Source organism: Gymnodraco acuticeps, unplaced genomic scaffold (assembly GCF_902827175.1).
Source record: "Gymnodraco acuticeps unplaced genomic scaffold, fGymAcu1.1, whole genome shotgun sequence".
Classification (NCBI taxonomy): domain Eukaryota; kingdom Metazoa; phylum Chordata; class Actinopteri; order Perciformes; family Bathydraconidae; genus Gymnodraco; species Gymnodraco acuticeps.
The window spans coordinates 117,483-145,049 of NW_022990720.1; the positions used below are offsets into that span (position 1 = coordinate 117,483).

Here is a 27,567-nt window from a genome sequence, read left to right on the forward strand (position 1 = left end):
GGCATTAAGGCAGACAGGAAACGTCAAACCAAATGTTCCTGAAACATGCATTGGTTCCAGAAAGTCGCTACAACTAAAAGCAGCCCTCCTATTTAATGGTTTATTCAAATGATTGACACCACTTTGAAAACTAAAGTCAAACATCCATAATAATCCCATGCTACAGTGTGCATGCCAATCTGCTGCATGTGTGTTTTCCAAGAGTTAACGATGAAGCTGGCATTTTAACTGTAAGCAGAAAACAAAATAAAACAAAGGTAAAGATGTGCATGTTCTTTTCTGGGGATCCATGTCTGAAATGACATTTACTTTGTGGTTGTTATTGAAGTGCACAGCATGCGTGCGTTTCAGTGTGAAATCCTAATTTTGAACAGTCGTAGGATTTAATCGTGAAATGCATTTTACTGCCCAAGCACAACAGAAACAATTCAGATTTAACATGTTTTATTTTTCTCATTCGTCACTTTCAATTCCATCGTATACAGGCAGTTGAACTCAGGCTGTAACCGCTGAGAAATGAGCCAGCGCCTGAACGTCACGCTGACACCGAGACATGACAGAAGTGGAGGTGGGGGCACTGCTCATGTTTAAGCCCTCTGCGTCAAATATAATTACATTCAAAAGAAATTAGGCGACAAAAAAAATTAAGACTTTTTCTAGAAATCGAGCAGAACATGACATGACGTGCTTTGGTGGTGATTTTGGCAGCAGTGCTTCTCTTTGCACCGGACCTCTCAGTAAACACATCCAGAAACAGCATCTCATCCTGTGGTAAGAGCTACACAGGGCAGCGCTAAAGCAAATCCATTGGAATAAGGCCGCTGTACACTTAACCGTTTAGTTTGTAATCACCTTCCACCTCGAGACAGAGGGGCTCAGATAGAGACGCATCAGGGTGGGCTTTATTCCATAAAGGGACAGGGAATGACAGAGTAAGTCTAACAGCCACTGTAGAAATGTTTCAGAAGAGTGATGATGAGGAGGAAGAGGAGGCGGAGGTGGTCTGAAGGTATTGGCGTTTGAGCATTAAAACTAAGATGGTGTCAGCTGAAGAACAGGGCTGGACTTTGCTTTAGAGGCCCCCCCTTCGCCCGATATTAAAAGGGGAAGAAACACAATCGTCTCTGTCCCTGAAAATCTGACACATGGGGTCCAAAATGTAAACACCAATCTATCCACACTTCCTCTCCCCCCCAGGGGTGGGCGCTCAGTAGCGGTAGTGGTCCGGTTTGAAGGGCCCCTCGGTGGGCAGACCCAGGTACTTGGCCTGTTTGTCTGACAGCTTGGTCAGCTTCACCCCCAGTTTGTCCAGGTGGGCGGCGGCCACCTGCTCGTCCAGCTGCAGAGACAGAAAGGTCACATTAATCATGTGCATCCTTATAGTTCTGATGTGGTTACTGATGCAGTTGGGTTCAGGCTCTTTGAGGATAGGACATCATGTTTTACGGTTGTCCTACCTTGCATGCTTTGCTTTGGAAACTCTGTTTCTATGGTCATGACAATAAAGCTTTGAGCCAGGTTTTGTTTTAGGCCAAAGGTGGAATGATATTGCCACCTAGTGGTGAACTATGCAGTTTACAGTCAGTTAACAAACAGATGTTTGATTCCCTATCTGCGAAGGCTTCTCAATGCATTTGAGTTTTGATTCTTTTGTTTTGACCACTTTACTTTAATATGTGGATACAACTTTATTTTGATTTAACACAAGCTCGTTTAAAAAAAGAAATCTGAAGAAAAAATAAATAATTACATTTTCTTTTGAAATTGTCACCAAAATAAGCAATTATAGTTTACTCTGACAGCAATGCCGTCTTTGTCTTTTTACTTAGACTAAGATTATGAAAAGGGCAGTTAATGAAATTGCTGATTGTGTCCAAAAACAGTTATGTAAAGCAAATGAGCATCAAATTAAATACTGTGTGGTATTTGTGTTTGATAAAGTACAATGATGACTCAATCAGGGTCAATTGGGTTTGGAGCTTTTGGAATTCAAAGTCAAATCAGGGGAAGACTAACTTTAGTGAACACATGCATGATCTCAAGTTTACAGCCTCTAATTATTTGTTGCTCTGAGAAAAACTAAACGTGTGCGTCACCCTACATTGATAACATTTGGAGTAAGACTCACTTGAAAGCAGTGGACTTTCTACAGATGTTCTCTAAATATTTACAAACCTGCAGGTTTACAGAGGATGAGGTCAGACCTCATAACAAATGTCATGGTCAGTAATATTTGGAGCATAAGAAAGAGTCCAGAAGATGAACTGGATACGACTCAAACACGGCAGTCTTAACGGATTTGGAAGTGATCTGTTTGTGTATGGAATGTGTTCTATTCTTCCAGCAGGACATCCGCGAATAGAAAAGTCTGTTGGCTCAACCCGATCCCTCGAGCTCTACACGTGTTCCTGCTGGTCAAATGATCTTCTTCAACAGCAGCTCCCCCTTTCCGGAATTCATCACATCTGGAATTGACTACTCTCGTTTGTTCACTGGTTTTCAGGCTTATTCACCTTTTGCCAAATCACTGACTGACACCTGAGAACGTCCTCAAAACAAATAGATTTGAAGACATCTAGATCCCTCTTTCTTTAAAAGTCAGATTGTTTTCATTTGATCCTGAAAACACTTAGTTTTGTACTCGTGTGTAAAGAAAGAGGGCACATTTAGCCTCAAACTACATTTGTATCTTTCTAAATGTATGACCAATCAGAACACTCCGTGATCCTCCTTTTGGGTATGACCAATCAGAACACTCTGTGATCCTCCTTTTGGGTATGACCAATCAGAATACTCCGTGATCCTCCTTTTGGGTATGACCAATCAGAACAATCCGTGATCCTCTGTCATTTTAAGCTCATTTTCTTTAGTTTGACTCATTTTTCAAACAATCGAAACCTAAATACAATTATTGTCAAATTCACTATCACCTTGACCGCAAGGTCACTTATTTTTAAATAGTTTTAATATGCTCTTTTACAGAACAGTAAAAACATGTTGCGCAAAACAATGTTTTCTCTTTAGCGAAAGGTAGGCTAGCATGACCGTTTGTCAACAAGTTGTATACCGGTAGTTATCCCCATGTATTCCAAGCTGCAGTGCATCAAGAGGAGCTACATCTCGCACCCTTTGTCCACATCAAATACACAGCATTATCAACATGTGGACAGGACACTGACCTTCTTGGGCAGGAAGTGGACTCCGATGGGGTATTTGTCAGTGTTCTTCCACAGCTCGATCTGAGCCAGAACCTGCAGGGGGGGGGGGGGGATCAGACTCTTTCACAAACCGTTTCATAAAGCAGATTAAGTGACATTATGTTAAATGGTGTTTGTTGGAGACTTCGAAGTATGCCTTTCACATGATCGACCCATCCTATGGATATAACTAAAGATCATTTTCTCTGACCAAGTCTTTGCTTGTTGCATTAGCATGCGTGTTCATTTGCACAACAACGTCATTTTTAAGTGAACAACATTCCCATAACCACTGTGAGACATTTCTGTAAACATCTCCTATTCATTGTTTGGTGGTTATTTTTAAGATTTATTCACACGCCAATTCAGTTGAATATTCTTACCATGCAATAAAAGGGTGTCCATTATAATCATTACATTAGCGATATAAAGTGACAAAACTATTGTTTATCCCTCCAGTCGTTATGGTGACCGGCGTACTTCCATTATTTCTCTCTGGCCTCAGTACCTGGTTGGTGAAGGAGTTGCTCATGACGAAGGACGGGTGTCCCATGGCGCAGCCCAGGTTCACCAGGCGGCCCTCGGCCAGGAGGATGATGTGACGGCCGCTCTTCATCCGGTAGCGATCCACCTGAGGAGGAGGAGACACAGATAGATGTTACTGAAAGATACAGAAGAGAGCAGGCGCTAAACTCTGAAGATAAGCCTTTAATATAGAAATGTTCCTACCTGAGGCTTGATGTTGATCTTCTCTGCAGCGTTCTTGTTGAGCCAGCTTATGTCGATCTCACAGTCAAAGTGTCCGATGTTGCACACAATGGCGTCGTCCTTCATGCTCTCAAAGTGACTGAAGGGCAACACAAAATAATTACCACTCAGCTTGTTAAACTGCAGTAAGCATCATTAGACACTAATATCTAGGATATTTTAATCATTTGGAGTTTGACTAGAAACGTACTGTCCCACGATGATGTCCTCGCAGCCGGTGGTGGTGACGAAGATGTTCCCTTCCTTTGAAGCTTCATCCATGGTGGTCACCTCATAACCTAGAGAGCAACAGAAGGAGAGAGGAGATCAGTCAGTAAATACCCCACTCCGGTGTGAAAGCACCTATTGTGTTGTTGGAGGAGCTTTGGCCTTGATTTTAATTGCCAATAACTTCCATTATGCAGGGGTTGTGCATACGACAATAAATCCTTTAAAATCAGACGACTTTGAACTTATATGTGCTGCCTCTCTCCATGATGTTGTTTAGGGAATCATCCTCTACCTTCCATGGCGGCCTGCAGGGCGTTGATGGGGTCGATCTCTGTGACGATGACGCGGGCTCCGAAACCGCGCAGAGCCTGGACGCAGCCCTTACCCACGTCCCCGTACCCAGCCACTACCGCCACCTTACCGGCAATCATCACATCCGTGGCTCTCTTGATGCCGTCGATGAGACTCTCCCTGCAGCCGTACAGGTTGTCAAACTTACTCTGCAGGGAGGGAGAGTCACATATATATTATATATTTGTCAACCGGCTGTCAACTTTAATTGCAGATGATATACCAGGTCACATTGAGGGCCTGGTGTCAGAATCGGACTTTGTAACGATATCCCCTCATTCAAAGTCACTAAAGCTCAATAATGATGATACAATAATACTTTGTTGTCAGATCGATTCATTACAAATGTTTCTCAAAACAATGTGAAGCATTCAGACAGATCATTCCATCTGGGAGCATTTGATGTATTTATGGAATATGAGAATATGTCCTAAGCATTGAAAAATATATATTTTTTAACTAAATTCACTTATAAATTATAGTTATGAATTTGTATTCATTTTATAATCCATTTAGTATTGCTGTTTGTTACTTTCAAATGTGGAAAATTAATAAAGACCAATTATTAAAAAAGAACAGTAGTTGTCAAGACATGAGAAGTTTGATTGAATAAAAGACTGCAAACGCTCTCAGAACCTCAACAAACGTGCTTAAAATGTAGTATTTTATACATATTAACTTAAAGCTACACAAACAAGAATTACAAGCTATTTTGTCCATCTTCTATTCGCACTATAGATACAGCTGAAGAGGATAAAAAGGTGGAGGCTGCGTACCTTTGTGACGGAGTCGTTGACGTTGATTGCAGGCATTTTCAGCTCGCCCTTCTTCATCATCTTGTACAGGTTGTGTACACCTGTAGTGGTCTCCTCTGAGACACCACGGATACCTAAAACACAGGGTTAGTGAGAAATATCATTATAGATATACTTCTCCTGATGAACAAGTGAAGAAATCCCCCTGATGGTGAGGACAGCGAGGTTACTAGAATCACTTTTAGAATTCAGAAAGCCTGACTGCACTCGTGTTTCTAAAGTACCGGGGGGCTAGAAGAGAATAGCTAGTTAATGCTATCTGCGAGCAAGTGTGCAGCATAGTCCTTGTGGCAAACTAACACGGCTAAAGGCTAATTTTAAAAAGGTTGCATTGAGATGCATTCGAGTTATATTCTGAATAATGTATTATTCGGTGAATTAAAAAGTTCTGAAGAATATCATGTCATAAAAACTATGAATACCGTCTGTTACACATCGATGGTATGGTGGTCTGACATCGGTATTTTTGCTTTCAACAGTTGCGCTGGTTTTAAAAAACAGGCTTGCATATTTACAAGCATGCGAATACAAATTAACAGAACGTGTTGGTGGTGAGACTCACTCCCAGCTCTCAGAGTGAGTCTCAGTGCAGACTACCACTGTCTGCCTCCCTGTGACACAGCTGAACACATCACGTTTATTATCACCTTTAGATGCATCAGTGTGCTGGAGAATATCTTGGAGCTTTGTTTTATTTGCTACGTTTTTTTAAAATTACAAGATACAAAACTATGGTAAAGTGTACAAATGTATGGTTTATATATAAAAATACTTGCTGTGAATGAAAGTTCAAGATAGTGTAAGATGAATGAACTCTGGCAACTAATCAGCTTGTGTCAGACCACTGCTGCCATCTAGTGTCCAAAACTCTACATGTCATTCATATGGTCCAGAGAGGGAACCCTGCTCCAGCCTCTGAATGCCTTCACACGCCAGCAGACATTTATGAACAGAAATGCAGCCAAAAACAATAACTACCACACTGAGATGCCTGGTGGTGAAACTCAGGGTTCCTAAAGTCATGGTGGATTCAAAACCGTGACACTTTTCAATGCCACCCATTATGAAACATGTTCCCACCGCTTAGATCCACGGGATGTTAATGGTTGAGGCATAAGATAGATATTACCCATTTTTGGAGATTTTAAATTGTAACTTAAAAAATATTAATTAAAACCCTATTTCCCATGTCTTTACATTTGGAATACTTAAGATGAATATGTATAAAAGTAAATCAAAGTGACATTTTAGATTACCACAATTAAAGTGGCAACAAAGGAGAGGAATAACAGGAAGACAGTATTGTCATCAACTTCTTATTTCTATACCCTCCTTAGACTAGGGAACAAGGGATAAACAAACATCATTATAACGGTGTAAACCCACCTGCGAGCAGTTTGGGGTATTTGGTGTGGACCATGTTGGTGAGGTCTCCTCCGTCGTCCAGGATCATGTTGAGGGGCTGACCGTCCTTGAAGAACAGCGTCTGCTCGATGCACCACACGTACTCCTCATCAGTCTCTCCTTTCCACGCGTACACTGCACAGACACAGGGATAGATTCACTCATCTCTTTCTGCAGAGCCAGGTGATGATGCCCATCCTGAGGCAGGGGGTCTGGATCTGTGGTGAGAACCACTCTCAGCTCTCAGAGTGAGTCTCAGTCTGCCTGTGCCACAGCTGAACACATCGGCTGGGCTGCAACGCCTCAAGGGGCCATACATCACACATAATATCTGGTAATAAATATGCTTTTTTATTTCATCTCAAATTATTTTCCTGTAGCAGGGGTTGAGCTAGATTCATTTACTGGTATATTGACATCAATTGGTAATAGCTAATTATTTGAGACTCCATTATTAAGGGTGAGAACTGTTTCTTTTCATATCAAAACACACAAAGCCTTCACATCGACAGTGGAGGCAGTTCATAAAGATTATTTTGCCTCAACAGGCAAATATGAACAATGCAGTTTTTTTTTATCTTTCCAATAAACGTATGACTGCATCCAAACTGAGCTGGCTTTGGTTTCTTAAAACACTGGGAGTTTTTCCGTTATGTTAATCTTCTTTATTGTCTTTTCTTGGTTGTTACATCAGCTAAGTCAGACATCCACAGGAAGTGTGCATACAGTGCATGAAAGGGAAGGGCATCACCAGCGCTAACAATTGAAAATACTTGCTGGCGTTTGATAAAAAGAAAAAGCTCTTAATGGACAGTGAGCCTCGGCTGGTTTAATCTCCCTTTTGTCCCCTCCTGCTGTGTTTTTAGAAAGCCAAAGTGCACTTCTTTCCATTTAAATATACAACAATCACAGGGTGTATGCAGGAATCCTGAAGTCAAATGGAAGACCTTTTTTAGACCCTTTCCATACATTTTAAGACCACTTCGAGTTCTAACCGGTTACATTGGCGACACATTGACTATATACAATATTGATTGTCCTTCCTCCTTATCTTCCAACCATTTGGACGCAGACTTGCATTTCCCCATAACGATGTTTAACAACCGGCGTAAACGGAGCTCCGCGCTATCAAGCAGTGAGCGTGCGATGTCCTGTTCAGATGACGTCAAACCCAACGGGATGCCATAAATAAACTCCACAGAATCACACTACACACCTACGCCATGATTACATTCAGGCAGACTGTAGAACACAACCTCTTTGGACCATTTATATACTTATTGAAAACAAGCTACAAAATGTAATACTTTGGAAAATGCCGTTTAATACTTTTTAATAGCTATAATTTTCGCTAAATTGATTTATCAACTTTTAATACTTTTTAAGACCCCGCGGACCCCCTGAATCAAAACAACTTAATGACAGTCATTTTGTGACTTATAAAGGCAACCTGTTAATCAGGCAAGCAGTTATTTCTGTACGGCTGCACTGAGAAGTATTAAAAACATCCATAATGAAGTCGTCTTTGCATCTGGATTGTGTGATTGATTGAAAATGAATGACTTATATGTCACATAGCTCCAAAATGCAGGATCACTTTCAAAAGTGTTCCTAGTTAACACTAGAGCAGCAGGCTGGCATTTTAGTGTGGAGAGAAAGGAAGCATTTACCAGATTAGCCAGTATGGTTTGGATGTTTGCTCAAGGCACTTAAACTGTCACATTTCAATGAGTGACTAATATTTGTAATCGCTTTTTAAAGCCTATTAAGAATTCATTTTAGTACACCCGTTTTATTTTCAACAGGTTTAATTAGTTTATTTACACGATTACGCCTGCTGAAGGCCTTCATTCTTTTTAAGCACTTTGTACATGTGTCTATGGAAAGTGATTCTTTTTGCAGAGGGAGCTAGAAAGTCATAATCAGGTATTTTATCATTCAAATAGAGTATCCACAGAGGGTGTGTGTTACCTGGAACACCGGTCTTGGCGATGGCAGCAGCGGCGTGATCCTGAGTGGAGAAGATGTTACAGCTGGACCACTGAACCTGAGGAGGCAGAAGAGAAGCGGAAAGTGAGTCATCTCAACAACAAATAGGATTACTGCTATAGTTGTTACTTGTATTTATGTCCCCAAATTCCAGTAGTCTTGTAATGAAAGGGTTTTGAGGCAGTGAACTTCACCTTGAAAACAATGTAATTCTGTTTGGGGCTGTAACTGTAATACTCTTATATGGTACAATAACATTTCAGAAAATGCCAGTTTTAAACCAATATTATTTTCATATAAATCAAGTATGACCCTTGAAAAGGGATAAGAACCTCGTTAGAAACATGATAAGATAGCATCCAACTCGTGTCATATACCTAAAGCTTGTTAGCGGCACTATAGTATGAAACATTAACTGAGCTTTTAAAATATGTCCCTATGATTATTGGAAAGGACTAGCTCTACTGTACATACCATAGATAAGCAAATGTATACTGTATGATAACTGTCAAATTTAAATCTGTATTATTTGTATACATATGCCACTGGGATTACTGATAGTTTGCCCTCTAAAGGGGATTTAGTAATGCTTTGAAATAGTGGTCTTGTTTCATAGTCGTTTGTTTGGTGTTTTACATGCCTGTATTTAAAGTAGGTTTAATGCGTTTTTTTACAGGTCCACAGGTATCTAATGAGACACTATACAAATGTTTATATCCGTGACAACATCTTTAGGCAGCAGTTGTTATCAAATATGAATCTAAAAATAAATATAATTTGGACCATTGTTGTCCCTTTTTGGACCACTAGCAGATTGTTACATTTTAAGAACCATATCCTTATATGCAAACATCGAAAACACAAATCTTATGTATTTTTTAGTGGTGCACGATAATTATCGGCCCGATATTAGGACGTCATCCCGATAAAAGTATTAATAGCCCCGATAATATACAATATATTTTTTGGGTGAAGAAAAAGAAAAAAAGACTGCGGTGTGGGTGGATTGGGATGAGGGGCGCTTGTTTTTCACTCGGCTCCTCCCGTTTTGCCAGTACTGTGGTATTAGTGGTTTAGGAAGAGGGGAGTTCTTCACAAATCCAGCGCTCCCTAACTCATGCCTGGCTGTGACGTAAATGGTGTGCGGCCGTGAAGCCAGGACAGTAAACAAACATGTCGTCGGTAGTGTGGGACTATTTCAAAGTTTCAGAGTTAGATAGTTCGCTTGCTATTTGTATTAACAAATGCAGAAGTTCCACGAGGAGGGAAAAAGGCAACGAGCTATAATACTTCCAACCTGATTAGTCACCTGAAACATCGCCATCGCTACGATGGTGTGTTAAAAGCGTACGAAGACGCCTGCGCTGCTAAACTAGCGGCGAATCCAAAGCCAGCTGCAAAGGCACCGGGGCTTTTACCCATCGACGAGGCTTTTGAAAAAGGCAAGAACTTTATTTGGGAAAATAAATATGGTCACTTTGAAGAGTCAAAACTGTTCTTGGCTTTGTTTTGTTCATAGTAGTAATGCTCATGTCATTTGCTCACTACTAGTCTTTGTTTTACCACCAGGTGTGCAAAAACTACAGGTACATTTAATATATATATATATATATATTATATTATTATCGGTCTTGAGAAGCAGGAAGTTATCGGTATCGGTTTCAAAAAACCAATATCGTGCATCCCTAGTATTTTTTATTTAAAAAAAAAAAGAAATTGCCCTTTTAGAATACAAAAGCTAAAATAAAGACCAGAATCGTGTGCATTGTGGAAGCTGCATATTTAGTTAGAGTATCATGAGCAGAGAGAAGTGTCACGTATTGAGGGGAAGAGCTGAGAGTGGGTTATTGATTCTCCGTTGGTGCTGGTTCCTGCAGGATGAAACCAGTCCTGCTCTGATCAAACAAACGCATGATAACAGAAGAGCGGCCTGGGGCAGTCAGTCTGGAACCCTCTCTTCCCCTGTCTGTTTGAGTGAGTGAAGATAAATGGGTGGGTAAGATGACCTCTTAGAAACCACTGATGTGGTGCCCTTTTCAAGTCAGAAGACAACAGAGGTTATACTGAGCAGCTAATGCTATCAACCAGATGCATTTTTGGAAAACTAGAAACTGCATTTTGACTTGCACCATCTATTTCTCTTTTTAACCTTGTGTTTGCTAAACGAAACAAGGGTAATACCAAGCCTCTGAATTAGCCCGGAGCGAAAAAATGCTAACGCACAGAACTCGCGGTAGAAATACTTTATTACTTATCGGATCCGCACAAACAAGATATCAGATTAAAGCTGAGATTCCACAGATCCTAGAGGTATAAGTATCATCACTGTGCGACACAACTCAGGGCAGCGAAGGCAAACCCAGACAACACACAACGTAGCTTTACGCAGCCAAAACGGCAAATACATCTTTCTTATCAAAAGTTGTGTTCAATGGCATTAAAACGATAGAAACGCTGCTGAAGGTTAATCCAATGTGTCTGTCACTTTGAAATGATTACTGATAATCCATCATTCCATTTGTCGTCAAAAACTGAGATTTCATATTAGCTGCTATGAGAGCTACAACCCAGCTTCCGTTTTGGGCGCGCTGGCATGCATTCACCAATGGGTAATGTTTAGATGGATTTTAGGAACTTCCCCTCGATTCTATTGGCTCCAACGGTTCAAAAGAGATGTCAATCATCAACATCGACAGAGATATGGCAAATACACCCAAATGCTAAATCTGTCTAAAAAGGTCAAATGTCACTTGTTTTGCATCAATCTTGATACAGGGGTACTTATTATATGTTATAGTTTGGATTCCTAAAGCTTTTAGTCTACTATCCCATCATTCAAGGGTGGTTTTCACTAGAAGTAATGTTTTCTTTTGGACGGACACTATCATTTATATATTTTTTTACTATGTTCAATCTGAATTTACTTTAAAATAAAAAACATCTATATTCAGTGATGCAAACACAGGTATGGTGAAAAGAGAGAGAACTATTCGAAGCAGAAAAAAAACAGCGTAATATACCATCTGACAAAGGCCTGTGCTATAATGCTTCAATTAACTGCTATTCTTTATAATATACTCAGATCAATAGAGACAGAGATGTTAAGTTAAAAATCAAGGGTTTTTATTATTACTTACAGCAGGGGAACCTTTTTCCTTTCAATCTTTACAACATCCTCCGAGGGCCGTACAAATGATTGACCTCTGCTTAAAAATACTAAAATCACTGCCCTTTCATTTGGCCTTTCTTTCATGCTGTGCAAAGAAAAAGCAACCTCTTCATCCAGATATCTCTCCATGACTCACGCATGCATGCATGTGCACGGTGTGGCATGATTTAAGTGAGGGGACCTAACCTCCTCTAGGGGGGTCCGGGAAGATTTTTTTTTTTTTTTTTTAATATTGAAGTTAAAAGCATCAATCTGGTGCACTTTGAGAGCAACATTAAGAGATCTATGGAAACATCTCTCAACACCCGTATGAAACAGAACTGTAAGCAGATTCTTCTTTTTGGATATTTTACAAATCACTCCCCTTTTAAACTGTATTCTTGTTATTTTTAACAACTTTCTCGTTACTGTCATATAGTATTTTATACCTGTTTTTCATTTAGTCTCTAATGTCTCATTAATAACTATAATGATCATAGCAAGGTGTGCCTTAACCTCACTGAGGTTATTTGAGCCTCTCAGGAGAGAGCTCTCTTCCACCTGGTTGTAGAAAAGCTCTTTAAATTCGTTAGCATAGCTAGCTAACCAGATGCTAATAACAACAGCTCGCCACTGTGTGTACGGCTCCTTATGGGTACTGCAATATTTGAAGAGCCGTTCCGGTGCTCTCCGTCGGCACTCTACACTCCTTTCAGACGAGACATAACCACGTGAAGACACGTTACGCTCGTGTTGTGTTCAAGGAACCTGTCGTTGGCCAGGAAAAACAGGCACTCACTTGTTGTAATTATTTTTGCGATCGAGATTTCTTCTTCTTTTTTGAAGTGAGAAGTTGTACGTCAGTCGGACGGACCCCCCCACTTTTCCATTTAAAGCCGCAACTGTTTAATAAACTCTTGCAAGCAAGTTGAGTCTAGTTTATATATTACATGTTCTGAGAGTCTTGCCTGATGAGTAGATTCTCTCTGGAGGAATACATCTGAATAAATAGATGGTAAAAACATTTCACCTCAGCTCCGATGGCGGTGAGGGTCTCGATGAGCACGGCAGTCTGCAGGGTCATGTGGAGGCAGCCAGCGATGCGGGCGCCCTTCAGCGGCTTGGACTGACCGTACATCTCCTTCATCTTCATCAGACCCGGCATCTCGTTCTCTGCGATGTCGATAGCCTTACGCCCCCAGTCGGCCAGGCTGATGTCAGCTGAGACGGGAAAAAGGACGTCAAAACACAAGATACCAAAGCTTCTTCATCCTGCACTCAAGATTCCAAGGGTTTGTAGTCATATTATAAAAGCTACAGTGTAGTTGATGGCAATGAGAATATGAAGTCCCATGCCCTGCCAAAAACGCAACCTTAAACGTATGAAATAAAGAAATAAGGAAGGGTACAAGTAAGCAGATCCGTCACCTCAAGCTTATTTCAGATGCAATTTCTTTATAAATCAGCTTTGGATTTTTTTTTTTTTTTATAAAGAACATGACATTATTTCAATTGAATGTCAAGAACAGTATAATACAACTTATCCCTATGAAACAACTAAAGGGTTTTTTGATCAATATCAAATGTTTTATTTTAAAATCAATAACATAATATAAATGTTTGCAAAGGACACTCAACATGTCCATATTTGCTGCAGACTTGGATCAAAAAGATTTTTAAGAGACACAGCATGGAACAGGTTCTTAAATCTCTTCCTGAAAACTAATCACGATTTGGAATATTGCTCTTCTACAAATAATGAAGTCTTGACAAAACCCAATACATTTCAAGTTATCTGCAAAACTTTTTTTTTTCGCGATGCATGTTATTTTTTTTATTTTTGAACGTGTGAGAATATAATGGTTTCCCTGCTAACCAAGTTGCTGCCGTACACTCACTGCTCTCCTTTCAGACAGCTGCTACTGCACATGTGCAGTTTTGTGTTTTACAAGAGCTGTAGTAGAAATGATTGTTTTGAAGCTTTCTTTAAGTGTAATCCTAATTAAATGCAACTTTACACACATTTTATCCTAAAGTAATGTTACCTTTGAGACTACTTTGATGTCAAACTGAAATGTATTTATTCTTTGAGAAAACATGTGTTTTAGAATTCAGATGAGGTGTGTTGTTACTGCAGGAGGTTGAAGACAAACTAATTCCAAAGGGGCTTTTAATATTAGTGTATAGCTTCAGGGGACAGGATGAAGGTCATGGAGTGCAACCCACCCTCCTCCTCCTCCACCGCAGGCTGCAGCCTGTGCAAAATCCTTATACAAATACAGTCTATGGTGCAAACTGAGTCTGTAGTAACTGCACCAAACCGGCACTGGCCTGAATGACCGGCCAGAGACAGGATTAGTAACCCAAGTTCACCCCCAGGTCAAGTGGAGTGACTAAACTAAACTTTAGCTACCATCACCAGGTGTGAATCATTGCCGAGTAGGGCAACAGTATTGGCAGGAATGTTGGTTCAAAGCCATCTATAAACAAAATAGCATTTAAAGTGCAGGTATCCTGGCACATGTGCCTTAATAACTGAACTTTGCTGTGTGCCCAGAGTTCAAATCAGGTCAGTTATTTGAAAAGAAAAAGCCAGCATTTTATAAATGTTAAATAGTCTTTCTTTTTTAACTAATCAATTAAAGTATTATGGTATACAAAGTGCAGAAAATAAATCTTATTACCAACTATTACAGCTCTAATGAAATAACACACTCCAGCAATGAGTGCCCTCCACCCCCTCCTTAATCCTTAGAAAAGTACAAAATGTACATTCCATGGCCATGGGACAATGCTTGGTCTACAGACAAAATGTTTGAATTAAAAAAGAGATATTGCATCAATTAATCACTCAGGACTTGACTAACAGTCACTGAGGAACTGGTTGACTCTTGACTGAATGTAGTCAATAGAGAATGTTTAGACTTTGCCCCACGCTTATCTGTGAACAGGACATTGTGCAACTGCATCTGCTTCTAACCAGCTGCTTCAGGCCAACAAGTGTCACGTTTGACACTCACCGAGTGCCGTTACAACTACTGGAGATTTTAATGTATAATAACTAACATTATCTCCCATTGTACATACATTACCAGGTTTTCCCAAATGTAATATTAAAAAGTCTATGGCGCATTATTTCCCTATGCACTGCTACCTTGAATTCTTTGTTTGTTTTTGTCTCATCGTATACAGTGCTTCTCCATTTCTGGAGCCAAATGAACATACTGGCAAATCAAAGAAGATTGTTCCAACTCATCAAATAAAGAACGGCAACTAAACACTTTTGAATAACAAATAGTTAAAAAAGAAAGAAAATTGCAAGTAATTAAACATAAGAAAAAAACGATGTTCAAAAGTGACATAATTCGAAACAATATTTATTTTAAACCATTTAGCTCGTAAAGCGGCTACACAGCACCACCACGTGTAGTCCCAGCTTTACTACCGTATGTAAGGTGCATACAGTGCAGATCAGTCTCTGCCTGCTGCTGTCACTCATGCACAAACTGGCGGCGGGTTGCAATGCTTCACGGGAAGTGAAGTTTGCAAACACAGCCATGGCATTACGGAGATACCCAAATAAACTACAATATCCAGAGACTGGACGTCGTTTCTGTTCACAGAGAAAAGCATGCTCGGCGGTAGTACGGCGGTCTCATTTCTATTCATTCTCAGATTTAAACAAACTGTGAATACTGAGAGTATAGAAAATGGGAAAGAACATGCTAGAATCTAATAGACGAATAACAAAATTATGATGAACACGCTAAAAGAAAACATCATAATTGAACACATGCTATCAGGTTATGGCTAGCAATAACAAAGGCAGGAAATAACTACAACCTAAGCCATGTAATAATAAAACCGTTTTAAACCTCTAATTGTTTTTCGTCTAACGATTAGGTTTTTGGCTCAAACGGGCTGCTCGACATGCACGGAACCACAAACTTCACAACAAGCTAGCTAGCTAACCGTACGTGTTACCAAACAAAACATATGATTAGTAGGTTTAAATAAAGTCAATAAAACTGACACTTACCAACTTTGTAGTTAAGTTTGTCAGACATGGTTGTTTTCTGGTGTGTTGTTTTGGGTAGGTTTAGTGCAGCCTAGCCGACGAACAGAGTCAGAGAGGGAGGGAACGACACATGACCGCTCTCTTTTTATATCCAGGGAGGCCACATTCAAACCGGCTAACGCGAGGGGACGGCTCGAACCCGCGTCTATTCTTGATTCCTATTGGCTGTCGAAGCTCCCGCCCCGCGTGTCAGAGATGTTATTGGATGACGGTGTATGTAGGAAAGACAGCCAATCATATCTCGAGTTGTAGTGTGGGGCGCCCACAGATTAGGCAAATGTTACATTAGACAAACATTAGGCAAGTAAAACTAATCCTCACTATAGGCCTCGTTTTTTACGAATTTCAAGAAAGAAATATTTTCATGAAGATTTAAAAATGTACCAATATTTTCTTTCTTTCTTTCTTTCTTTCTTTCAGTCTTTCTTTCGAACAGATTAAAAAATAACAAATGTGAAAAACAGAATACCGTATTGTTATAATACAGTATTTATCCACATTCATGGTAATATTTGTATATTCAACAAAAAAACAAAAAATGTCTTCATATTAATAATAAATCATATGTGTCCGAAAGGGAGTAGGAGGAAGCAAATGCTTATTAATTCCCACCCCTTACTTGATCAATGATTGTCCTTTAGATCATTATACAAGTTATTCCTACATACATTTACATGTATACATACATATACAATCATTTCTCATCTTCAATCACCTTTCTTCATTCTCATAGTTTTCCAAAAAAGTGTTTCTGTACATCCTTTTAAACTGAATGATGCTTGTGCTTTGTTTTAACTCCTGCTCCAAACCATTCCATAAAATCACCCCACAGATTGTTAAACTCATACTTCTCAGAGTTGTTCTGACCTTGAGTTGTTTAAAATGTAGATTTCCTCTCAGATGATACCCACCCTCTCTGTCTACAAACAATGTTTTTAATTTCCTAGGAAGTAGATTATGTCTGGCTCTGTACATGATTTGTGCCGTTTTAAATTTAACCAGATCAATGAACTTCAATATGTGTGACTTCAAAAATAATACATTAGTGTGTTCAAGATATCCAACATTATTGATAACTCTTATAGCCCTTTTTTGTAATGTGCATAACGGCTGTAGGTTGGTTTTGTACGTGTTTCCCCAAATCTCCACACAGTAAATCAGATATGGCAATATTAGTGTGTTATATAGAGTATACAATGAGTTATAGTCCAGAATGTATCTAGCACTTTGAATTGCCTTGTGTTGAAAAGTGCTATATAAATAAACTTGCCTTGCCTTGCCTTGGCTTTTCCCAATATTGCGATAGTTTTAGCCAGTTTTGCTTTTACATGAGTGATATGAGGTTTCCAGCTGATTTTGTGCTCTAAAACCACACCAAGGAACTTCATTTCATATACTCTTTCTATGTGTATGTTATCTAGTATTAATTGTATCTGTGGATTTGTTTTATGTTTTCCAAATAACATAATCTTTGTTTTGCTTATATTTAATGATAATTTGTTTGTGTCAAACCAATGTTTTACTTTAATCATTTCTGCTGTTATCACTTCCATTAGCTCTTTCAAATTGTCACCGGAACAAAAAATATTAGTGTCATCTGCAAATAAAATAAATTTCAATATATTTGATACTCTGCAAATGTCGTTGATGTATATTATGAACAGCTTTGGACCCAACACGGACCCCTGAGGTACTCCACAAGTTATGTTAATGTATTCTGATTTATGTTCACCAATTTCAACAAATTGTTGTCTGTTGCTTAAATAATCTCTCAGCCAGTTTAATCCCACCCCTCTGATGCCATACCGTTCCAGTTTTATCAGTAAAATATTGTGATCTATGGTGTCAAATGCTTTTTGTAAGTCTATAAATATTCCCACTGCTTGTTTTTTATTGTCCATGCAGTTTGCTATTTCCTCACTTAATTCCATTAGTGCCATAGATGTTGATCTATCTTTCCTGAATCCATATTGACTGTCATCCAAAAGCTGATGTGTTTCCATGAAACTGTCAAGTCTTTTTGTAAAAAGCTTTTCAAGGATCTTGGAAAACTGAGAGAGCAATGAAACAGGTCTGTAATTTGTGTAATGGTGTTTATCCCCAGTTTTATATAATGGTATAACTTTTGCTATTTTCGTGTATGCTTTGATGTATTATTATTTATAAAGATATTAATGAGGAATGCATCAATGCATGGTATTATAGTAAAGATGCAATGTTAAAAACAGGCACTGTTTTGTACTCCTGTACTAATAATAGCCTCAACTCTAACCTGGCCTTTGCTCCACACTGGACCCTGTCTCAGTTTCCCTGAGGGTCCTCACACTCATTCTTTCACAACAACATTTCATATTCACTCTTAATACTTACACTAAAATCAACTGATGTGGGTTTTCGGAAGCAGTGCACAGGATTATTTCCATCATTTTCAGTGGCTTTACACACTAAAAACCCTTCACTAAATGCAGAGGAAAGTGTTTGTTGGATTTATTTTGAGCAGTGGTCGAATGTAAGAACATTTACTCAAGTATGGTACTTAAGTACTTTATGACTTCTAAATTCATTTAATACAACTCTAGTCTTCCACTCCACTATGTTTTAAAAGCCAATATTCCGTTTTTTACTGCACTTCATTTATTTGACAGCTGTACTTTACAGATTCAGATTATTAGCTAATACAATACATCTAATACATTTGTACTTCTGCTTAAAAGTAAGAGTTGGAGTACTTTTATTTGTAACAGAGTATTTCTACAATTTACTTTTGCTACCTAAGTAAAACAATACACCTCTGAATTTTTTAATGAAATACTGTCATTTAGACACTATATTTAATGTGAAATTCACAAAACGGTTGAAATGCAATGCGTAAAGATTTCTAACTGAACAGTTTTATTTGTTTATCTTAGGGCTGGGCAATATTAGAGTATTATATCCATATGGTTAAAGAGACATTAATTTAGGGGTCTTTGATTAGATACATTTAATTTTTTCCATATTGCACAGCCCTACTTTGTATGAACTTAATGTTAAATAAATACAAGTCAACACATCACTTTTTCTTGACTCTGAAGAGGAACTAGTCATTTTGACATTTTCTTGAGTAAACATTTGAACTCACACATTTACTCCTCAAGTAGTATTTGTATACATTTTCTCAACAGACATAAGCATACACAAATATGCACAGTACAAGAAGAAGCAGAGCTGCATTTAAACCGTAAAGAAGAGTAAATATCACCAGTAGAGTAGCAGTAATTAAACAAATTAAAAGGAATTGGTTAAAATGGTCTTGATAATACATTTGTTAATAACTTTATGAACTCAAAAAGGAAGGATATTGTGAATGAAAAATATGACATGGAAACAATAACTACAAGAATTAGAAATAAAGTGTATATATTTGAAGAACAAATGGGGAAAATGGCTGCGATTGTTATGGCCTATAGAATCTTGGACCCCAAAGCAAAAGACTGGAGAGAGATGGTAAAAAACAAAAAGCTTTATTCAAGCAGAAAACAGAAAAAAGACGGCAGTGGAGTCAGGAAGTTGGCTGGCACTGAGTCGTCAGGGACAGGAGGCAAAAATCCAAACAAAGAATCCAAAAGACGAGGAGAGCAGCGAGACACACCGGAGGGTCGAAACACAGAGGAATTATCTGGCAGGGAAGTGGCATGAGGACCGGGCTTTTATATCTACAGGTGAAGAGGTGAGTGGAAACAGGTGTGCCTCATCTGCTCCTGGGAGGAGCTAGCCAACTCCCTGTCACACACCAGCCCTGCAGAGGAAAAACAGAGAAGGGAGGGGTGAGAACAGGAAAAAAGCACACAACAAAAACAAAACTAAACAGAATCATAACAGTTACCCCCCCCCTCAACGGACGCCGCCTGGCGTCCTACCAGGCCTGTCCGGGTACCTCTCATAAAAGTCCCTAAGGAGAGCAGGGTCCAAAATCAGGGAGCGGGAGATCCATGAACGCTCCTCTAGCCCGTACCCCTCCCAATCCACCAAGTACTGGAACCCCCGGCCTCGCCTTCGTACATCCAACAACCGCTGGACGGTGAAAGCAGGATGATTGTCAATACTCCGGGGGAGAGGAGGGGGCTCGGCCGGAGGAATCAGAGGACTGGAGGAAACTGGTTTGAGAAGTGAGACATGAAATGCTGGGTGGACATTCAAGGCAGCAGGCAGCTTGAGCCTAACCACAGCGGGGTTAACAATCCGTTCAATGACAAACGGGCCAATGTACCTGGGTGCCAGTTTGCGGGAGTCAGTCTGGAGTGGCAGATCACTGGAGGACAGTCAGACCTTCTGACCGGGCTGGTAGTCCGGGGCTGGAGTGCGATGGCGGTCTGCAAGCCTCTGGTTGCGAGTAGCAGTGCGAGCGAGAGCTGCTCGAGCTTCGTGCCAGACTCTGCGGGCCCGCCGAAGATGCCCCTGTACTGAGGGGACTGCCACATCCCTCTCCTGGGTGGGAAAGAGAGGGGGTTGGAACCCAACAGAAGCCATGAATGGAGACATTCCTGTGGCGGAGCAAACCAGGGAGTTGTGGGCATATTCAACCCAAGGCAGGTGGGAGGCCCAGGAGACTGGATGGTGAGAAGAGACACAGCGAAGGGCTGCCTCCAGGTCCTGATTCGCACGCTCAGTCTGGCCGTTGGTCTGCGGGTGGTAACCTGATGACAGACTGGCCGACACCCCCAACGCCCGGCAAAAGGCTTTCCAGACTGGAGAGGCAAATTGCGGACCCCTGTCAGAAACAATGTCCAGAGGAATGCCATGCAATCTAAAAACATGCTGGGTGATTAGTGTAGCAGTCTCCAGAGCAGAAGGTAATTTTGGTAGGGGAACGAAGTGTACGGCCTTGGAAAAGCGGTCAACAATAGTCAGGATAACTGTATTTCCTTCCGATGGGGGAAGACCCGTCACGAAGTCCATGGCGATGTGAGACCAAGGCCGATGAGGAATGGGAAGAGGGCGGAGAAGACCAGCAGGGGCGCGGTGGGATGCCTTACTGCTGGCGCAGATGGAGTAGGCGGCGACATACTTCTTGGCGTCAGAGGACATGGAGGGCCACCAGAAGCGTTGTTGGAGGAGGCCTAGAGTCCGAAGTGCTCCTGGATGGCAAGCTATCTTAGAATCATGTCCCCACTGGAGCACTGAAGATCTGGCGTGCGGTGGAACGAACAGCCGACCCGGTGGACAATCCTCAGGAGCTGGATGGTCCTCTTGTGCCTCCTGGACCACCCTCTCAACCTCCCACCTGGCTGCTCCCACCACACAGGAGGATGGAAGACTGGTTCCCGCGGATGGCTCCTCAACCGGAGGAGCGAACTGACGTGACAGGGCGTCTGCCTTGATGTTCCGTGAGCCTGGCCGATAGGTGAGGGTGAAGCTGAACCGGCCCAGAAAAAGCGCCCACCGAGCCTGGCGAGAGTTGAGCCTGCGAGCAGAACGGAGATAAGATAAGTTTCTGTGGTCCGTCCATACCACAAACGGATGAGTCGTGCCTTCAAGCCAGTGCCTCCATTCCGGCAGGGCTAAGACTACTGCCAGAAGCTACCGATTTCCCACATCATAGTTTCTTTCTGCCGGGGAGAGCCGGCGGGAAAAGAAGGTGCAGCGATGCAATTTCTGGTCGGAGGCTGGGAGAGGACTGCCCCTACACCAGTGTCGGAGGCATCCACTTCGACCACTTGTGTGAGATAACACAGGATCAGAGGAAAACAAACACTTCAACATGGCAAAAGCAGCCTCAGCTTCAGATGACCACACAAAGGGAACTTTAACTGAGGTGAGCTTGGTGAGTGGGGCGGCTGCTCGACTATAGTCACGAATAAACCTGCGGTAAAAGTTGGCAAAACCAAGGAACCTTTGGAGTTGCTTTCTCGTTGTAGGAGTGGGCCATTCGGCCACTGCCATGACTTTGGCAGGGTCGGCTCTGACCTGTCCCTTCTCTACCACAAAACCCAGGAATGAAACAGAGGAAACATGAAATGCACACTTCTCAGCCTTAACATAAAGTCTGTTCTCCAGAAGTCTCTGCAGCACCAACCTCATGTGTTGGACATGTTCTTGGGGGTCACGAGAGAAAATGAGGATATCATCAAGATACACAAAGACAAATCTGTTAAGCATATCACGAAGGACATCGTTAATGAGTGCCTGAAACACAGCGGGGGCGTTAGTTAACCCAAAAGGTATAACTAAATATTCAAAATGTCCCAGGGGCGTCTTAACGCAGTCTTTCACTCGCCTCCCTCCTTTATCCTAACTAGGTGGAAGGCATTTCGGAGGTCCAACTTAGAGAAAATGGTGGCTTGATGGAGGAAACCAAAAGCTGAGTCTATGAGCGGGAGAGGATACTTATTCTTCACAGTAATGTCATTCAAGCCCCTGAAATCAATACAGGGGTGTAGAGTCTTATCCTTCTTGTCAACAAAAAAAAAAACCTGCCCCCAATGGAGAGCGAAAAGGGCGAATGAGACCAGCAGCAACAGAGTCAGTGATATAAGTCTCCATGGCCTCCCTCTCAGGCTTGGAGATATTATAAAGTCTGCTCGAAGGCAAGGGAGCACCGGGGAGCAAGTCAATGCCACAGTCATAAGGTCGATGAGGTGGTAGAGACAGGGCACGATCCTTGCTGAAAACCTCCTGGAGGTCATGATACTCAGAGGGAACTGACGTGAGGTCAACAGGTATGGGGGGGGAACAGGTTTGGAAGTAACAGTAGTGGGTATGGCAGAGTGTAAACAGTGAGAGTGGCAGAACAAACTCCAATTGACGATGGATAAGGTGGCCCAGTCTATGTGTGGGTTGTGGAGTTTAAGCCAGGGGAGACCTAACACCAGCGGAGAAAGGGGTGAGGGAATGAGATAAATGGAAATGGTCTCGTGATGATTACCTGAGAGTAACAATGACACTGGGGCAGTACGGTGAGTTACACGGGCAAGAAGCCTACCATCAAGGGAAAACAATTCTTGGGCTCGGGAAGGGGTTCTGAGGAGAGATTAGACTGGAAAACCACGTCAGAGTCAATTAAATTTTCATCAGCCCCTGAATCAACTAAGACTTGGAGGGGAAGGGAAACTTGGGAACTAGAAACCGTACCCTTTAACTGGAGACGATTAGCGTGGGAAGGGGAGACAGAAGTATGGCTCACCAGCGCCCCTCCCCTGGCTGCTGAGCCTGCTCTTTTGGCCGAGCGGAACAGTTGGATCGAATGTGGCCAGCCTGACCACAGTATATGCAGAGCCTCTGGAGGGAAACGGCGTTCCCGTTCAGCAGGTGAAAGCCTCATTCTCCCCAGCTGCATAGGCTCCTCTGGGCTTAGGGATGAGGAGACGGTGGGTGGGTCCCGGTAGGAGAAAGGCTCCAGGCGTTGGTGAGGAGGTGCAGACTGTCCAGGCGGACGTGGTGAATCTCTGCCTGTCTGTTCTCTCCCTACGCCTCTCACGGAGGCGATTATCTAAGCAAATGGCCAACAAAATTAACTCCTCAAGGGACGAAGTCTCATCTCGAGCAGCTAGCTCGTCCTTTAACTCCTCGTTTAATCCACAGGAAAAAGCTATCTGTAGAGCCGTCTCATCCCACCCGCTCTCTGCTGCGAGAAAATGCGGAAATCAATTGAGTAAGTGGAGACTGACTCAGAACCCTGGCGTAAAGAAAGGAGCCGATTACCGGCCTCCTTACCCTGAAGCGGGTGGTCAAAAACTCGATACATCTCGGTCTCAAACACAGGAAAGGAGTTATAGATAGCTGGGTTACTCTTGGCTATGGCCACCGCCCATGCAGCTGCTTTACCCGATAACAAACTCATAACGAAAGCTACCCTAGTTCTGTCAGAGGAGTAAGTTAAAGGCTGCTGATCAAAAACTATGGAGCACTGGTGAAGAAACTGACTACATGTCCCTGAATCACCTGAATACCTCACAGGGGTGGGGATGAATGGTTCACGGGGTTGGCCGGGATGAATGACTGGAATCTCAGGAGCTGGAGCCGTCAGCATGTTGAGCTGGATGAAAGACTGGTCCAAGCGGCCGCTGAGTTGAGTGAAACCGGCAGTAAGGTTGTGGAGGGATTCCATGATACCTTGTAGCGCTTGTTCGTGCTGCCCCACACGAGCTCCCTGTGTCGAAATAGCTTGCTTCAATTTCTCAGTCTCTGCGGGGTCCATGCTTTAGCCAGATAATTATGTTACGGCCTATAGAATCTTGGACCCCAAAGCAAAAGACTGGAGAGAGATGGTAAAAAAACAAAAAGCTTTATTCAAGCAGAAAACAGAAAAAAGACGGCAGTGGAGTCAGGAAGTTGGCTGGCACTGAGTCGTCAGGGACAGGAGGCAAAAATCCAAAAGACGAGGAGAGCAGCGAGACACACCGGAGGGTCGAAGGAATTATCTGGCAGGGAAGTAGCATGAGGACCGGGCTTTTATATCTACAGGTGAAGAGGTGAGTGGAAACAGGTGTGCCTCGTCTGCTCCTGGGAGGAGCTAGCCAACTCCCTGTCACACACCAGCCCTGCAGAGGAAAACAGAGAAGGGAGGGGGGAGACAGGAAAAAGCACACAAAAGCACACAACAAAAACTAAACTAAACAGAATCATAACAGCGATAACAAACACACACATAATGACCCTCAGGTCAGAAATAATTATGTATCCATCATCTGTGAATGATTTCAGATTCATTTAAGTTTATCATTCTCTTAACCTTTGTCTCGTTCTGCTTTCCCTTACATTTGTTGATTGTCATTTTATAATGTTTAACTGTACAGTGTTTGTATTTGATTATGTTTGCATTATAATAACATTATGTCTTAAAAAAAATAAAGGAATAATATAACTGGTGTAGCTAAACAATAAAACATGGCTGACTTAAACAATAATGTTTCTGGTTCCCTGTTTCCTGGAGTGTTTGTCGGAAAGGAGGTCACTGATATGAGACAGCTCATGAACAAGTACTATCCAAACATCTGAATACTTATTGCTGCTATTTCTGTGAAGCCTAAGTTGTAGTAGAGATAAGATAAGATACAAATATAGACAGAGATAAAACTCCACCAGGTAAATTAAAGGTGTCAGAGTGAGTGAAACAGGACAGGTTAGGGTTCACACAAGGTTAACAAAAACAAAACATGTAAGTAAGAGTCAAATAAAAATAACATCAGTAAAAAAGGTAAAGCTGTAGCAATGAGGAAGAAAGGCAGGGAGCGAAAGCATGCGTTGAAGGGGCTATATACTGAGGCAACTGGTAGAAACATTATACTTGAGAGTACTATATTTAGGAGCAAGTTTAAAGTGGTTTACTACAGCTTGTGTCACCCTATATCTCTCCAGGTTAAAGGTCAAATTATGTTTATCACCCAGAGGCAGCAGGGAGGGAAGTGAGGTCTAAAAAACGAACCGCTGTCACCAATAGCTGCAATTCCATTGCTTAACTGTTGAAGTACATACCATATAGGTTTTGGGGAGCAACAGGTTACATGACACAAGAGGTTACGTGTCATGTAACCTCTTGCATAACGACCCAATTCAGAATCATATAAAGTACAGTATTATCAGCTAAATGTACTTCAAGTAAAGTAAAAGTAATCATTCTGCAGGATGGATTCCCCAATCTGATCAATGATGACATGTATCATGTCATCATTTCAGCGCTGGTTGTCTTGGTGGTGCCCAGCAAACAATGTGGGCTTCGTAAATAATTGGACAGCCTTCTGGGGAAAACCTGGTCTGATTAAGAGTGACGGCATTCATCCTACTTTGGATGGTGCAGATCTCATTTCAGCAAACATTTCAGGGCTTTGTGGACTTAATCCATGACAAACTGGAGTTGAGACCAGGAGGCGGAGTCGCAGTCTTACACGCTTCTCTGCGCTCTCTCCTAGGCAGTCATCCATAGGAATCCCGAACCCAATAAAATACCCAATATTAACGGTGTGTGCGTCTGCCCAAGGACAATTTAAGGTAAAACCTAATAGAGGTGTCACACATAATAACCTAATAAAAGTAAATGTAACAACTACTACAGTGCAACAAAACAGGAAGATTAAATGTGGTCTCTTAAACATAAGATCTCTAGCATCTAAAGCAATATTGGTAAATGATTTAATATCAGATTATAATATTGATATATGCTGTCTCACTGAAACTTGGTTGAGACATGAAGAATATGTCAGCATAGATGAGGCCACTCCACCCAGCCATATCAATACTCATATTGCCCGAGGCACGGGCCGAGGAGGTGGAGTTGCAGCAATCTTTGACTCAAGTTTACTTATCAATACTAAACCAAAATTAAATTATACCTCCTTTGAAAGCCTTGTTTTTAGTCTTACGCATCCGACCTGGAAAACTTTGCAGGCAATCTTATTTGTTACAGTGTACCGTGCACCAGGTCCTTATTCAGAATTCTTATCAGAATTCTCTGAGTTTTTATCAACGTTGGTTCTTAAGGCCCTGACACACCAAGCAGTCACCAGAGGACTCGCCGACGCCGACGTCGGCTGTTGTGTCGCGGTGTTCTCCTGCGTCTTGGCCATGTGTCGCACGGGAACACACCGCAAAGACTTCAGTGCGTGATTGGCAATAACTCTCCTTACCAGCAGGCGGCGGTAGTGTGTATTCGTCATTAAAAATAGGCAACAACCGGAAGACAGAGAAGAAGACCAGACTGCGTGATATAAACAACAACAAATAGCGTGTGCAAACTGCAGCCTGGTTATGATCCACTGCTGTCTGCCCGTCTTTGGTGCTCCACAACTACCCGAAGGGGCAAGTCTCCTGTACCGGGTGTACTGGGTTCGCAGAGAATCCCACTTCTTCCTCAGCTCTTTCTCTGAAGCACACAAATAAACGATGTAACCATTGTGGCTAGTTAGCATGTCCAATTCATATCTATATGCAGTGCCAAACTGCACAGCTAGCAACAGCTAGCAACAAGATAACAACAAAACACAAGGTTGAAATAACAAATTACATTTCACGTTAACGTCACTGTACGCTGGCAAACAATAAAAAGCCAACAGTATCTGCTAAAGAGCTCAATTGATGAAAAAGATAATCTTACCCGAGAAACCAAGTTCCGTTTCAATCTCTCGCCAGAGTCCGGTTTTCACTACTCGGTTCGAGTACCTTTTCTCTGTGATGTCGTACAGAGCTGGCCTCTCCTGGATCAATGTGATGAGCAGGTCTTCGTTTGCGTCATTCCAGATCGCCATGATGAGATGAAAATGAATATCAGTCTGTGTGTGCCTTCTTAAATCGTTTGTTTACGTCCCTCACTTCCGTTTCGCTTCTCATTCACTGATTCGCTAGCTGAACAGCCAATCAGAGTGATTGTTTGGTCCGACTGCCAGACCCGATGCATGGCCGATTCAACATGTTGAATCGGCCATGCATCGGGTCTGGCAGTCCAAATAAGGCGTGTCACGGTCGACGGTGCGGGACACCCCAAATTGAGTTTGGGCGACAGGACACGCTTCGTCTCCCGACTTACGAAAACAGCCGAAATCGGCCTGGTGTGTCAGGGCCTTTAAACAGATAAAGTAATTATCGTAGGTGACTTTAATATTCATGTTGACGATGATAAAAAATAGCCTTACTGTT

General features: G+C 41.7%; 2 protein-coding genes across 8 annotated transcripts; both read right to left on the reverse strand.

Annotated features, from left to right (window-relative positions):
• Positions 1-427: 427 nt before the first annotated feature.
• ahcy (adenosylhomocysteinase) lies at positions 428-16,093 on the reverse strand. Its single transcript, XM_034231658.1, has 11 exons — positions 15,922-16,093; positions 12,913-13,103; positions 8,717-8,792; positions 6,728-6,880; positions 5,303-5,415; positions 4,468-4,675; positions 4,156-4,243; positions 3,927-4,044; positions 3,706-3,828; positions 3,180-3,251; positions 428-1,339 (listed from the first exon to the last, which is right to left on the reverse strand). The coding sequence occupies exons 1-11, from the start codon at positions 15,947-15,949 to the stop codon at positions 1,208-1,210; spliced, it is 1,302 nt and encodes a 433-aa protein (XP_034087549.1). The 5' UTR covers positions 15,950-16,093; the 3' UTR covers positions 428-1,207.
• A 2,483-nt stretch (positions 16,094-18,576) lies between these two features.
• LOC117556356 lies at positions 18,577-27,076 on the reverse strand. 7 transcript variants are annotated; one of them, XM_034231648.1, is made up of 4 exons: positions 27,029-27,076; positions 20,210-24,479; positions 19,877-20,096; positions 18,577-19,738 (listed from the first exon to the last, which is right to left on the reverse strand). In XM_034231648.1, exons 2-4 carry the CDS (start codon positions 20,754-20,756, stop codon positions 19,726-19,728), a joined length of 780 nt encoding a protein of 259 aa, XP_034087539.1. In that variant the 5' UTR covers positions 20,757-24,479; positions 27,029-27,076; the 3' UTR covers positions 18,577-19,725. The 7 variants fall into 7 exon arrangements, 5 of the variants coding, with proteins under 5 accessions (XP_034087539.1, XP_034087543.1, XP_034087542.1 ...); XM_034231652.1 differs by lacking the exon at positions 27,029-27,076 and having other exon boundaries at positions 20,210-21,403; positions 23,881-25,630; XM_034231651.1 differs by lacking the exon at positions 27,029-27,076 and having other exon boundaries at positions 20,210-21,403; positions 23,071-25,630.
• Between the last annotated feature and the right edge of the window lie 491 nt (positions 27,077-27,567).